Source organism: Gekko japonicus, unplaced genomic scaffold (genome assembly GCF_001447785.1).
Source record: "Gekko japonicus isolate JY-2015 unplaced genomic scaffold, Gekko_japonicus_V1.1 scaffold102, whole genome shotgun sequence".
NCBI lineage: Eukaryota > Metazoa > Chordata > Lepidosauria > Squamata > Gekkonidae > Gekko > Gekko japonicus.
In genome coordinates, this window is record NW_015172006.1 from 1,601,619 (window position 1) to 1,616,828 (window position 15,210).

General features: G+C 46.4%; 1 protein-coding gene across 1 annotated transcript in view; it reads right to left on the reverse strand.

Annotated features, from left to right (window-relative positions):
- Positions 1-15,210, reverse strand: part of COL27A1 (collagen, type XXVII, alpha 1) — a 399,797-nt gene that overhangs the window by 376,136 nt on the left and 8,451 nt on the right. The window contains exons 4-6 of the mRNA XM_015420171.1: positions 13,923-14,121; positions 13,766-13,875; positions 596-649 (exon numbers count right to left, since the gene is read on the reverse strand). Of these exons, the coding sequence (XP_015275657.1) occupies positions 596-649; positions 13,766-13,875; positions 13,923-14,121 (363 nt within the window). The remainder of the gene's footprint in view (positions 1-595; positions 650-13,765; positions 13,876-13,922; positions 14,122-15,210) is intronic.

Sequence of the window (15,210 nt, forward strand, 5' to 3'; positions counted from 1 at the left end):
TGAACTCAAAAAAAAAAAAAAAATTCAGTGCCCAGGTCAAACCCCTGCTCCAAGAAACCCAAAATAAAGGGAGTGCATTCCTACCATGACGTCAGCCCCCACTACGAAGAGATTTCTGAGAAACACGACCCCTAAGTGGGTAAAAAAAGGGGCAAAATGTGTTCCCACAATTGTTTTCTATGTGCCTGGCAGGCACTGCCTCCTTGCCCCCCCCTCCCACTGGCAAACTGTTCTGAGGTAAAATCTGCCTGCTTGCACCCACCTCCCTCTGACTGTTCAGCTGCGGATCTCATGTTCTGAGGCAAAAGCACAGTTAAAGGAGATTGCAGACAGTTGATGACAGTTGCAGAAATCAGCAATTCAAGATTCCCGAATAGACATTTCTCATAACAGCCAGCATGGCAATCATAGAGAGTTCCTTCAGTAGAGAAAAAATAACAGTACGTTATGTCTCACTTCACAATCTTCTACATTAGAATTCCTACAACAAATGCTTAGCTTCCGAGGTCTGCTGAGATTGGGCCATCCTAGGCTACCCAGACCAGGAGATCAAGTGAAGTACGAGTGGGGGGGAAACAGAGTTCACTTCTTTAACTGGAATCCCACAATCAGCTAAGGGCAGGACTGCCTGGAGAAAAATGGCCCCCTCCTTTTAAAAAGAGGATTAATGGGATGTTTAACAGGTGATGCTGTTTACCTCCGCGCCATAGAAAGCTTCAGCTGTACATTTCCACACACTAAACATCTATTATTATTATTGTTGTTGTTGTTGTTATCTTCATGCACAAAGGTAACCCTAAAACCTGTCATTACAGACTTGATCTAAAGTGGCAGCAGAAACAGGCAGTGACAGGAACAGAGCGACTGGTCACATCTGATACAGTCCAAGTAAAGCAGGCAGCCAGCCATAAAAGTTTTTGCAGACTTTGCCTGCATAGATAGATTCAAGTGGGGTAGACGTGTTGGCCTGAAGCAGCAGAACAAAGGTTGACTCCAGTGGTACCTTTAAGACCAACAATGTTTTATTCAAAGTATAAGCTCTCGTGTGCATGCATACTTCCTCCTATACATTGAACTGGAAATTACCAGTCCATACATACAAGGTAGGTGGGGTGAGGTTTATGGTGGGATAAGGATTTGCTGTTTTATGATTCTGGTTGCAAAAACAGTAAGAAGTAATAATAACAACATAATATTTAAAGGGTGAGCAGCAAATTAGCATAAGCATCATAAAAGGTGTTTAACAGATGCAAGGACCAAACTGGAATAACAAGCTTAGTTTATATGGTCACCATTTGTTTGGTTTAATTCAAGGGGAAAACATAGTGAAGGAAACAAATATATCAAACTCGGAAATAGATGAGCAAATGTACCCTTCTTAACTGTGGAATGCTGAGAATAATTAACTGAGACCCTGTTACACTCCATCCATCTCCTCTCAAGCGTGGAGGTAAATTTACAGTATTTTCTTTGAGGTGTGGTGATTGGCTGTGCAGTGTATAACCCCTCTGTCACCAGACCAGAGAAATACATTCCAGTCTACCATTCCAAATTACATCACATTCTACTATTCATTATATTACATTACAATCACTATTCCAATCTACTATTCTAAATAAGAAATGAAATAAAATAAAGAGGATATATAGCCCTTCTTAGTGAGAATACAGAAGTAAGGACTGAATGAGTTTAGCATTTGCAGTGAAATAAGAAACCAATATCTCTGTTAAGTCCTGGGGGTTCCATTGTTCTGACTGTTATAATAACTTGCAGCTCAGCAATTTCCCTTTCTAGTCTGTTTCTGAAGTTCCTCTGCAATAAAACAGCTACTCTGAGGTCACCCATTGAATGTCCTGGAAAGCTTATACCTTGAATAAAACTAGACTTGAACTTTGTTCTATTGCCTACATAGTTAAGGTATATTTCCACAACCATGAGAGCTAGAAGCTTGATCCTTTAAAAAAAAGTGATGATGTTCAGGATTCAGAAGGTTATACTGACCCAGACATGGATCTGCATACGTGGGTGGTAACTGGAGAAAGGAATGCATGCTCAAGTCAAACTGACAACAGCAAAACTTAAGAGTTTAATGAAGTGAGATGCTGGGAGCTCTGTGATAGATCTTCCCAGCATGTTGTTTTAAAAGGATAATAGCAGCCATGTACGAGTTTACCCTTCTCCTCCCATGCAGTTTTGCTGATTGCCACTGTTTAAGCCCCTCCTTGCACTGTTCTTAGCTTTGTAAACGGGAAATGGAAGAAGACAGTCTCTCTCTTTGCCTGTCTTTTTTTCTCTTCCGGGGCTAATAACAGACAGAGGAAGGGGGATGAGCAACTAAGCCACACAGGTTTTGTATGAAGGATCTAAAATACCCTTCCCTCACACACCAAGGTTCCAATCCAGGCCCTGTGCAGGTCCTACTACCTTTTACAAATGCCAGAATGATCCAAGTCACATCTCCCTGTGTGTCCTGTCTAGCGTCGTTGTGAGCTGCAGCTGAGGCAAACGCTTTCCAGGTGTGAGTCAATGCACAGCCACTGAAGAGAGCTTAAATCATCTTTATTTAACTTCACATGCATTCAGTAGATCATTTACTCACAATCGAGCTGATAGCTGGATAGAGCGTTACATCTTTCTGATCTAGGTCAATCCTATGGCCGTGGTGAGAAAAGAGATGGGCTTCCCCTCTCCTTGCAGTAAGGGCTGATGGACAACGAAACAGAAAAGAACAATAAAACTCCTATCTTTGCGCCTCTGAGCTCAGGAAATTACTCTTAATGAGCCAGTCAGAGGGAAGCTTCTGGGACCCCTAACTGTGGACTCCAATTCCCAGGTGCAACTACTCTTAAAGGTACATTAACGCTGGCTGGGGGCAGCAGACTGTGTCTTGTCTGTCTGGGCCTTCTGAAAAATCCCCTCCTGTTACTTTTCTCCGTATTGCTTACTTACCACCACCACAAAACTGGGAGGGAGGGAGGGAGGAAGGGATGATCTGAGACAGCTCAAACTGAACTCCGTGCAAACCTCTGCACACAAAAAAAGTTGTCAAAATGCAAGTCTGATCATCCCCCCCCCCACAACACACATGGCTCACTTAACAGAAATGGTCTTTTCCAGCTTGAGAGGGAGCAGAGTAAAGAACGTTAAACAGCTATGTGACCACCCAGAAATGCCATATATAATCTTATCCTGAGCACTGGAAGGACTCCCAAAAGCCTCACCATCACCACATATAGGCATAGGATCCTATCTTGTGTATCTTCATTGGCTCCATTGCTTCTGAAAGTCTCCAATAAAATCAATTCCCCAAGATACTCCTTCAGCACGACCGTTTTGCCATACCGTGGCCTAGGGCAACAAGGAGAGGGGGGGTATTGGCAGCGGGGGGGGGGAAGCAAGAGCCAATACTTTTGAGGAGTATGGAACAGGGCCCCCCAGGTCTCCCTTTGTAACCCTTGACCTGGTAGTCTTGAGAAAAGCTTCCTTAACTGACAATCACACGATTTCAAGCTGTGTGAAACTTCCCTAGCCAGGGCAAAAGAAAAAAGTGAGTCCAAGGGAAGCTTTAATTGCATTTCTCTAGCTTGGAGAGGGACGTCATAAGAGCCCTAGTAGGTCAGACTAAAGGACCATCTAGTCCTGTTTCCAAAAGCCACCAGCCAGATACTTCTGAGAAATCCACAACCAGGGTCTGCAGGCAGCAGCCTTTCCACCTCCCTACCTTGGCTATTTATTCACAAGCAAGTGATATTTGGAGGTAGGCTGCCTTTGAACACGGAGGGTCTATTTAGCTGTCATGATGAAAGACCATTGATAGAGCTCTTCTCCATTAATTCTGTCAAATTCTTGTTTGGTGTAGTAGTTAAGAGTGCCGACTCTAATCTGGGAGAATTGGGTTTGATTCCCCACTCCTCCACGTGCAGCTGCTGCCGTGACCTTGGGTCAGTCACAAGTTCTCTCAGAGCTGTTCTCTCAAGCGCAGTCCTCGAAAGAGCACTCTCAGCCCCACCTGCCTCACAGGGTGTCTGTTGTGGGGAGGGGAAGGGAAAGGAGATTGTGAGCCGCTTTGAGACTCCGAGTGAAGGGCAGGGTACAAATCCAATCCCTTCTTCTTCAAATCCTTTTAAAGAGAAATGTCTTCCTAGATGAGACTAAAAGGGTTCCTCTACTCTCACATCCTGAATGGTTCTATTGATGCTTCCAGGAAATACACAGGCAACAGCTCTCCCCCCACCCTGTAGGATTTCCAGGAAGTGATACCCACAGATATACTGCCCCTGAATTTGGGGGCCGTGGCAGACAGACCTAATTTCTTGGCAGTCATTCCCAAAGCTAGTCTGCTGATAACTGTCATCTTCCAACACCACCGGGCTCCTGTTGCATCATTTTCATATGGTATGAATATTGAGGAATGCTACAAGGCCTTTTGGGCTTAGCCAAACAAGTTGCTCAAACAACAAACATGCCGAACATCAGCTTTTGTCAGGAAAACAGGGCCATCCTAAGCAGTTTTACACCCTACTGAGCCCACTGGCACACCACTGAAAGCCTTGCAAAACCGAACACAAAGGAAATCGCAAAGAAAGAATAGGTGAGACTAACCCCACATCTTTTTATTATGTTTTCGGGGCACAGAGACAGGATATAAATTTTGTTAAATAAATAAACCTTAGGGGAATGCTCCAGCACAAAAGAGGGGATTCACTGAGGAGCTGAACCGGCCCGAAGTAAAGTCTGGTGATTAAAAAGGGGAAAGGACAGAGAAGAGCAAAACTAATATGAGCCCTTGGGTACACTTTCTTTTTTCATTGTTCTGTGGCAGCCCTTGGGAGAGCTCCTCTCTTTCCATGCTTAGAGGGAGCACTGGTCACAGGCACTACCAAACAGACGCTCTGACACATACTAGAAAGCATTTCCGATTCCAAAGGGTCCATCGAGCTTGGGAAACAATCCCATTCATCAGTAACAACCTGTTGGTTGTTTTGAATGTTAGTAAAGCACATTATGCTCTAAAACAGAAACACCTCTTTGAGGTTGGGGGTAAATATTTGCTTTTTATGAATTCTTTTCTTTTTTAACGAAACAGTGATTGAACCTCCTTTACTAATTCTTTCATTTGAACAGTAGACTAGATAGCCACAAGTGGAAGGGGGGGACCTCAGAACTGAACACATGAAGCTGCCTTATACTAAATCAGACCCTCGGTTCATCAAGGCCGGTCCTGTTTATTCAGAGGGGCAGTGGTTCTTCAAATTAGTTGCTGTAGATCTTCCGGGTTGTGTGGCCGTGGTCTTGGCATTGTAGGACCTGACGTTTCGCCAGTAGCTGTGACTGGCATCCTCAGAGGTATAACACAGAAAGATGGAGTACTCTCTGTGTCAAGGTGAGAAGAAAATGGTAGGCAGGTAATTTATATCTACTCCAGAAGGTGGGTTAGGGCTGAGTCATTGTCTTGTAGGAGTTCCCCAGGCTATGAACATGCTAATGGAGGAACTTTCCTGAGGAGGTTCTTTTGTATATGGATTGGTTGTTGAAATTCTAATCTTATCTGTAGTGCTATTGTCTGATGTAGAGCCTTTTGTGTTTTTCAGGACAGGAAACGATGCCCTATTTATTTTTAAACTCACTTCTTTCCTGTTGAAATTGTATTTATGTTTATGAATTTCAATGGCTTCCCCGTGTAATCTGACATGCTAATTGGAAGTGTTGTCCAGCCTTTCAGTGTCTTGGAACAAAATACTGTGTCCTGTTTGCGTTATGCTCAAAGTTGAGTTCAAATTTGAGTTCTTCAGATTCTCAGGCAGAGGTCCATCAGGTCTCGTGTTACTTGATCCTTTTAACTGGAGATGTCAGAAACTGAACCTGGGACCTTCTGCATGCTAAGCAGATACTCTGCCACTGAGCCATGACCAACTTCCTTCAATTTCCCTCCCCCAGCATAACACAATAGCGTGTGACCACTAGACAAGGATCATCCTGACGACAAGCAATTACCCAACAGCACTGACTGCTAAGATTCAGGGACAGGAAAGCAGGAAACCTGAGTTCAATGTTGCAGGGCATACGGTATCTTAACCTTCCCTTTGCTGTTCAACTGCCCTCAGTGGTCCACAGGCAACTGTTCAATCCCTTTCAGGTTGGATTTTTTTTAAGGTGCACAATTAGGGGGCGGGAAGCATCTTCAAGAATGAAGAAACCTCTACCACATCTGTGTGTGGCCTATCTTACTATTCTACTGATAGATACACCATTATGAAGTCTGCTATTAGAGGAGACAAGTTGGGGGCTTAGTAGAATTTGTGGGGAGGGGAATGAACAACTGGAAATTTCCTTCCAATTGCCATCAGGATACTATAAGCTCTTAGGAAGCTTGAACAGGCCTATTTCCCCAGCCTTCTAGGGGTTTTCTTTATATTATTTAACCGCCATTGAACAGGCCTCGTGACTCCATGAGGATGATGAAAATGCACAGTCCCTATCAGGCTCTTTAGGAGTGGAGGAGTCTCCCTTCCTTTTAGAATTTATTTAATATTTCTCTGCATGCCTATGTTGTTGTTGTGGCCATCAAATTACAGCTGACTTATGGCGACCCTGTTGGGTCTTCAAGGTAAGAGACGTTCAAAGGTGATTTTCCTTTCCCTGCCTCCAGGTCATGACCCCGGTATTCCTTGGTGGTCTCCCTTCCAAATATTAGCCAGGGCCAAGGCTGCTAAGTTTTTGACATCTGAAGAGATCAAGCAAGCCTGGGCTATCTGAGTAGGGTTGCCAGGTCCTTCCTGGCAACTGGCAGGGGATGGGAGGGACTTACCTGGAGAAAGAGAAAGGCCCAGGCTTCCATTGCACAGGAAGTGATATCGTCACACCAGCAACATCCAGCCAATGCTCTGGTCTTTGGGCAAAAACTCTATGGTAAAACCAGCTTCTATCATAGTTTTTGCCCAGAGACCAGAGCATCGCCTGGACTTCACTGGTGTGCTGATGTCACTTCCCATGAGATGCTGGCAACAAGTCCTGGGCCTTTCTCTATCTTCAGGTAAGTCCCCCTGGCAGCAGATCGGTGGCCGGGGGGCAGGGCCTGTTATGTATGGAACAGAATGTATGAATGTATTGAGCTTGAGTCTGATGCAAGGTATTGTAAACCGACCTATCAGAACAAGGGAAGTTCTGGAGGGAAGCAAACTGATTGGTCTTTATGTACTGAATATGATTGGATGTTATCTGACATGTGGGCGCGGCTTGCCAAGCCCGGGCTGTTCAAAAAGGAGCCTGTTGCTCAGTTGTTTGTCTCGTTCTGGTTCTTCTGACTTCTGTTCAATAAAGCCGTTATCACTGTTCACCTGCTGCCTTGAGTCTCATATCTAACAGGGCCTATCGGCGGGGGACCCAGGGGGTGGGGCGCAACCCTAAATCCAGGTCAGGTATGCCTATGAGTCTCCCCCACGTATTCAGAAACTCCTGCTCTGAGAGTGGACCCAGTTCACTGCCTAATCGGTAGACACCTGACAGCGTCTGGCATGTGGGCAAATTATGATGAAGTACAAAAGGCGGACCTTCAAAAATGAGAATTGCTTGTCATTCAGCAAAACCAGCATTGCTCCAACATTTAGCTACAACCCCTGAGTGGAACAGCTGGCCCACACTGCTTAAAAAATACACCCATTAGTTTAACCTGCCATTATGTTAAACCACAACCCTGCACATAATGTGATTATAAAACTGCACGAATAGTCACATAATTGGTTTGGTGGTTTTTTGTGTGTGTTTTTTTAATGCAGAGGCTGTTACATAATTGTGTGAGAAAAAGCAATTCAATGGAGAAGGACACCAAACCCTACAAGGCTTGCCTGGATATGGAACAGCCTAGAACTGCAATTTAGAGTTAATGTCCATTAACTGGTAGAGATCGTGAGTGCCCTGCTGAATCAGTTCCAAGGTCCAGCAGTTCAGCACCTTGTTTTCCAGAGTACCCAACCAGATGCCCTTGGGAAGCTGACAAGCACGGCTTATAATCACTGACAGGTCTGTCCTCCATGAAACCACACAGAGGTCTTTTAAAGTCGTTTAAGTCTGTGCCCAATTTCACATCTTGTAGGCTGCAGATTCCACAGGTTAACTATGCACTGTCTAAAGCAGTGGTACTTTGGGATCTTTTGCCTGTCCAGAATCTACCACCTCCAGCTGCCATTGGTGGAGAGAGTAATAAATGGCATATGGTAATATCTGAAGCTGCCTGATACCAAGTCAGACTATTGGTCCACGAAGCTCAGCATCAGCCACTGTCACTGGAAGCGGTGGCTCTGCAGACTCTCAGTCAAACATCAGTCTTTCCCGATGCCTTCTATCAGATCCTTTCTGTGGAAACTGAACTAGGGACTTTCTGCATGTAAGCCACGTGCTTTACTATGGCTGCGGTCACACTGGAGGCTTGGCACGATCTGGCTGTGGCTGTATTTGCGGTGGTTTAAATGGTTGCAGGAAGTTTTGATCAGACATCCCACCCTGAACTGTCCTCACTGCGCACTCACCCCATGGTCAGTCATTCTGTTGTGGCATTCTTTTTTTCTTTCACCCATGCACGTAAGCGTGTATCCAAAGCACTAGCTCCTTTTTGACAGCTCCACAATCTCTCTGCCAAATACTCTGGCCCCTCTCAGCCTCCTCTCCTTTGCCTCCCTTCAGTGGAATACATGGGGGCGGGGAAATGCAGATTTACATGAGAGTAGTCCCATTGACTTCAGTGCATTTACCCTTGTGTCAATCATGGGATGCTTTCTGACAGAGAAACCGGAGAGAGGGGTTTGAGGGGGTGGGATTTGTTGCTTGAAAACAACTCCCTCAGAACTCCAGATCCAAAATGACTACTTGGCTGTGGTGACTGACAATGCTAGGGGCGATTATGCACTTATACAAACATCACTACCTGATCCCCCCCCCCAAAAAGGACGCAGAAATGGAAGGGAAGAGGTTCCGACTTCCCAAACGGCTTGACTTTGCAAGAGGGGAGTTCAGACATCCGGAAATGCGGGATGAATGCGCGGGGATCCGTTAGCACTGCTGTCTAGTTACTGCTGTCTAGTTACTCCATTGCCAACTCGTCTTATGATGGGGTGAGTATTACTGGGGAATGGCTGGCAGATGTGGCTGTGGGAACCAGCCAGTTTAATCCGTTAGGGGAAAACAACTATATCGGGCCAAACGGCCTGTTTGACTGCAGCCTATGAGTCACACTACAAGAACAGCTGTCCCAGGTTCAGATTTGAGTCCAGTAGCACCTTTGAGACCAACAACATTTTGGGGGTACAAGTTTTCAAGAGTCAAAGGGAGCTTTGACTCTCGAAAGCTTGCACGCCAAGAATCTTGTTGGTCTCAAAGATGCTGCTGGACTCAGATCTAGCTGTCCCACATTCAAATTGTGGCTGACATATAAAACTAATTCAATGGCCTTGCCAGTCACTAATTTAGAGGGCCAATTCAGACATCCAAAGGAAGTAAGTCTTATACAAGGGCAAGGGACTCCCGCTTCTCATTCTCCCACTTCTGACAGAAGCACAGCAAGTACAACTCGTTCAGATGCAACATGAGAAGCAAGGCCCATCAAAGTACAAGCAATTTGGGGTTTAAGATCCACAAGACCCAGGTTTGCATATTATATCTGAAGGGCTCCACTGAGAGCTTTGCATGCAAAAGGAGCCCGATTCAGTCTCTGGCATCTCCAGTCAAAGGTATTAGGAAAGGCCATTCTCTGTTCAGATCTTTGAACCTTACCCATCAAAGTAGAGCCATATGAGCCAAATATCTAATTTGTTCAAAAGCTGCCTTGTTCAGCCTAGGTCTTTCTACAAGCAAAACAAGTGCTCTGCTACTGAGCTATGTCTTCTTTCTTCCAGTTTGCTCCATACATAGCACACAAGGCAACTGCCATCCAGAACAAAACCCCAGAGTCCTCCAGAGTCTCTGGCAGAAAACCTGTAATCTTTTAAAGCTCCTAGTACTTTCTGCGTTCAAGGCATATCCTCCACTAATAAGCCAAAGCTTTCCAGGTAGCTTGGCTGGAAAAAGCCTTGAAGAACAGCTCCAAAGTAGACAGTCTTTTTAAAAAAATCCCCAACATTTCCACTAAAGGCAACTGGAGAATTACAAGAAAATGGGGCAACTGGAACGTCTGTGACATGGTGCTTCAGTGTTCAAAGTGAGTTTATACATGTTATCTTACGGTAATCCTTACAACAAAAATGCAAGGTAGGACAGCATTATTAATCCTTAGGGTTGCCAAGTATAGCTTACCTCCGATCCTCCGTTCCAAATATAGGCCCTTGCCTAAGTCTACCTCGTGAGTGCTCATCAGAGGTGAGATCTGAATCGGGGACTTCTTGCTTTGTAGCTCAGTCTTCCAGTTGTCCCATTATATGAGTCCTTGGAGAGGAGAAGAAAATGTCAAACGTTTGCCAAATGGTTTGGGGGAGTCTAAGGCAAATGCACTGAAAATAGTAGCCCATTTCAGACTTTCTCCCCGTCCCTTGCTAGAAAACTGCTTCTGGTTATTGCTGCAATCAGGAATTTCAGACAAAGTGATGAATCTAGGCGCACCTGAGGCTGCCAGAAGAGTGAATAGGCAACTGTGAAAAAATGACCCTTGGCCTATGACTCATGTATATGGGGTTTTGGAAATGTATGATGGAGATTCAAGGAAAGTTCACGCCCTGGATCTCAGGCAAAGAGAATCATGCAGCAGGCCTCACTTAGCTCCAGCCCCTCTGATTTTCTAGCAATAAATTGAGCACAATGGGGAGGGAAAGGAGAGGTCTGTCCAAGGGGGGTTTCCTTGACCTCTGCAGTGACTCATTCTGAGGGATCGCATTGTCTTTAGGACTTTGTTGAAAGTGCCCAGAACGAGAGCCTGATGACCATCTTGAGAAATGTAACTTTTTAACATTTATGCAGCTGCACAAATGCCTTTTTTTCCCATCCTCCATTACAAATATAGGCCCTTGGCTAAGTCTACCTCGTGAGTGCTCATCAGATGTGAGATCTGAATTGGGGACTTCTTGCTTTGTAGCTCAGTCTTCCAGTTGTCCCATTATATGAGTCCTTGGAGAGGAGAAGAAAATGTCAAACGTTTGCCAAATGGTTTGGGGGAGTCTAAGGCAAATGCACTGAAAATAGTAGCCCATTTCAGACTTTCTCCCCGTCCCTTGCTAGAAAACTGCTTCTGGTTATTGCTGCAATCAGGAATTTCAGACAAAGTGATGAATCTAGGCGCACCTGAGGCTGCCAGAAGAGTGAATAGGCACCTGTGAAAAAATGACCCTTGGCCTATGACTCATGTATATGGGGTTTTGGAAATGTATGATGGAGATTCAAGGAAAGTTCACGCCCTGGATCTCAGGCAAAGAGAATCATGCAGCAGGCCTCACTTAGCTCCAGCCCCTCTGATTTTCTAGCAATAAATTGAGCACAATGGGGAGGGAAAGGAGAGAAGTCTGTCCAAGGGGGTTTTCCTTGACCTCTGCAGTGACTCATTCTGAGGGATCGCATTGTCTTTAGGACTTTGTTGAAAGTGCCCAGAACGAGAGCCTGATGACCATCTTGAGAAATGTAACTTTTTAACATTTATGCAGCTGCACAAATGCCTTTTTTTCCCCAGCATCCAGATAATAAAGGGCACTTGGGTTGAGTAACCGCTCTGGCATCGCCCCCACACTACTGGGCAGGCATTTCAGATGAGATCAGGCCTCTTGATCCTCAGTCTCTTATCTCGGCCTGCCCATCTTACTTTGATCTCATTAACTGCCCGCCAAGCACTGGAACTCCTTAGGCTTATCAGAGATTGTTCATTTTGGAAATGGCCTCACTCCACCAGGAACTAACGCTATCGGGCTGCCAGAGTGCCTTTTAAAATAACAGCTAATTTACTGTGTGCTGTTTTTATGGATTTAATAAGATGCCTTGAATAACTTGTACAGTGGAAAGGCAGAGCATAAATCTTTTAAGTGAATCAGTAAGGTGACATTTAAATCAGGCTTATTGCAATAATCTAAAAAATGAGGAGGCATGGGTGAAGTTGATGGTGTGAAATGTTTATGGTCGCGATTGGTTACAGCCTGAAGTGAGACAGGGCATTTTCAGTGCCTGCTCCTGACCTCTGGAATGCCCTTTCCCTTGAAAGCTGCCTGGCATCTACCATACTGCCATTTAGGGGCCAACCCAAAATGTCACAAAACATGCTCTGCTTCTGTTTTGTCTATTTTATGGATGTCTTTATGTGTTCAGTGGTTGTTTTATGCTTGGCAGGTTTCAATGGCTTGTTTTGTTTTTTTATATTGAGAATTTATAATGAGGAATTTCACATTACCCTTTTTAACCCGTTTTGAAGCCGTTTTTGATCCGTCATGGAGTAAACCGGTATAGGGCTGCCATTTCACACATGGCTTTCCCCTTCCGGTAAAGAGCTGGATCTGAAGCGGTTTGCCATTTCAGACGGCACCACTTTTTCCCACTTTTCCCCCGCCGTTTTCCACCCGTGCGGGCGATCTCCGGCTTTTTTTTTAACATTCGCTTTAGAGCGCTATAGCGCTATAACACAACACTCTAGGCATTCCAATGGGGTTGCTATAATGCGGTTGCATTATAGCGTTATACCGTTATAGCGCTATAATGATATAAAGGCAACGTTTAAAAGCAAGCTGGAGATCGCCCGCGTGGGCGAAAAACGGCAGGGAAAAGCGCATTGGAACCGGGAGAGGAAACTGAAGACTACTTGGAAGCGGTTGACAGGGAAAACGCTTCAGCCCCGTTTCCTAAACAGGACAGAAGCGTTTGTGTGTGAAATTACAAATATATTCCGGTAGGGAACTAGTTCTAAAATGGTTCTGTCTGAAATGACAGACCAGAAACTGTTTGGGAACCGTTCATCTTCCGGACTATATCGTCTGTCTGAAATTCCTCAATGTCTTTATGATTTTACAAGTAATGATTTTACTTGTCAGCTGCCTGGGGTGGGACTCTGGAAGGGTGACACATGAATTCCAAACATAATTAAAATGAATAAAGTGGTGCAGCCCATTTGTTCCACCTCAGGATCCCACCACCACATTCTGACACGTGCTGTGTGATCCCACCGCTCAGCCATGTGTCACAATGTGCAGCGTGGGATCCTGCACAGTGATCCTTCATATGAAATATAAGAGCATTCCAAGTATGCTAGGATACTAGAACTGAGCAGTATCTCAAAAAACGCTCATCCCCTGCCACAAATTTTGTTAGTCTTTAAGGTGCTCCTGGACACTTGTTCTTTTCTGCTGCTAGGATACCTCTGTTTTTCCTCCTGGAAATGAGCTAGAAAATACGAGCTAAAAAAAGATCCTTAAGTGTACGGACATGTCACTGGCAGCCAAGATCAAGTTAATTCATGCCATAGTATTCCCCATCACTACGCATTTGTTTGTATGGGTGTGAAAGTTGGACAATGAAGAAAGCTAACAGGAAGATAGTAGATTCCTTTGAAATGTGGTTCTGGAGACCGCCCAAAAGACAAATAAGTGGGTTCTAGATCAAATCAATCCTGAACTCTCCCTAGAACCTAAGATGACTAAACTGAGGCTATCGGCTATTGTACATTGGCCACATTATGAAAAGACTAGAAGCAAGGCTCGTCGTAAGACCAATACAATGGGCCATAAAAGGACGTGAGACCTCCATGTGCCCCCGCCCTGGATGCACCACTGAGACGCCAGGGTGATAGCATGGGCCGCTACAGTGTCCCTACGCAGGCGCGGGCATCGTCCAGGCTGGCTCCACCGCTGACTGCCCGGATGGCACAGCGGTGCCCACGGGGTCGCAGGGTGGCCATGCGCATAGGCTGTGGGCAGCCGACAGCTGGTTCAGCGGGAGGAGTGATGTCGGTGTGAGGGCCCTCCACCCACCATGGTGGTTGGGCCACACGTTGCCCATGAGGAGAATGAAGGCTGGCCCCACACTGTCGCCCCCCTGGCAAGACCGCAGGCTCGAAGGGTGATAGAACGGGCTGGCACTGTCTCTCTGGTAGGCCGGGCACCGGCAGCGTTGGGGCTGCCTCAAGCGATCTGTGGGCCAGCAGGATGTTGGTACCTGGGCGGCCGCAGGCTGGGTCGCAAGGCGGATTGGGTCTCAGGCGGTGACAACGGGTGCGGCGGTGGGAGGATTGGCCTCCGGTCCCCGGTTTCTCCCCCCTTCGCAGACTGCAGGGTGGAGGGGCGAAGGAATGGGCTTCCACTGCCTCCCTGTCTGGCCGGGTGGTGGCGTCCCACGGGCTGCCTCTACTGCCATCAGTTCAGCAGCCCCCGCCCGGTGGCAGGGCGTCCAGCTACCTGGAGTCGGCCTCAGCCGATGATGAACACTGAGATGCCGGCAGGATTGGCCTGGGGCTTGGACACGTCTGGCCGCCAGAGCGTCCATCCCGCCCGGCAGCTCCCCACAGACTGAGGGCGAGATGTCGCCCGGCGGGTCTGTGGGCGGGACTGAGGCGACGAAGGGAGGCAATGCGGCCAGGTGATTGGCCCCCCTCCTGAGTGACAAATCAGGGGCCCAAAGGCTGTAGAAGTGTGTCGAACGTGCAGGAGAGAGTCACACCAAAACTCTTTTATATATAAGGAGAGATAAGACTCACTGGAAGAGAGAATAATGCAAAAAAAGTTTGAAGGCAGGAGGAAAAGGGGAAGACCCAACATGAGATGGATTGACTCAGACATGGAAGTCACGGCCTCAGTTTGCAAGACCTGAGAATAGCTGTTAACAACAGGACGGTTTGGAGGACACAGGGTCATCACCACAAGTCGGAAGTGACTTGACAGCACTTCACACACACATACAATTTAAATGCTTAGTGTTAGTACTAATTTTTTTTGGTAAGGTTCAGTAGCACTTACATAATGTTATATGACTCTACATTGTTTCATGAGATGGTGCCAACAGGTTCAGAACTGATACATCACACCATCACTACTGCCCACAATTTACTGGAATGCAGCAGGATCATCAAAGGAGTCAGCAGAAAGTGGGGTGGGTGTTTGCAGGGCCGGCCCGAGGTTGTCCTCCGCTCTAGGTGAGCACAGATGCCAACCTCCCGGCGGGGCCTGGACACGTGCTCTGGGCGGCGGGGGGGAGGAGGAAAGCGCGCTCTGTGTGCATGGGGAGTCTGGGCCTACGCGGCCCCGGCCCTCCTCCCCCCCCCCC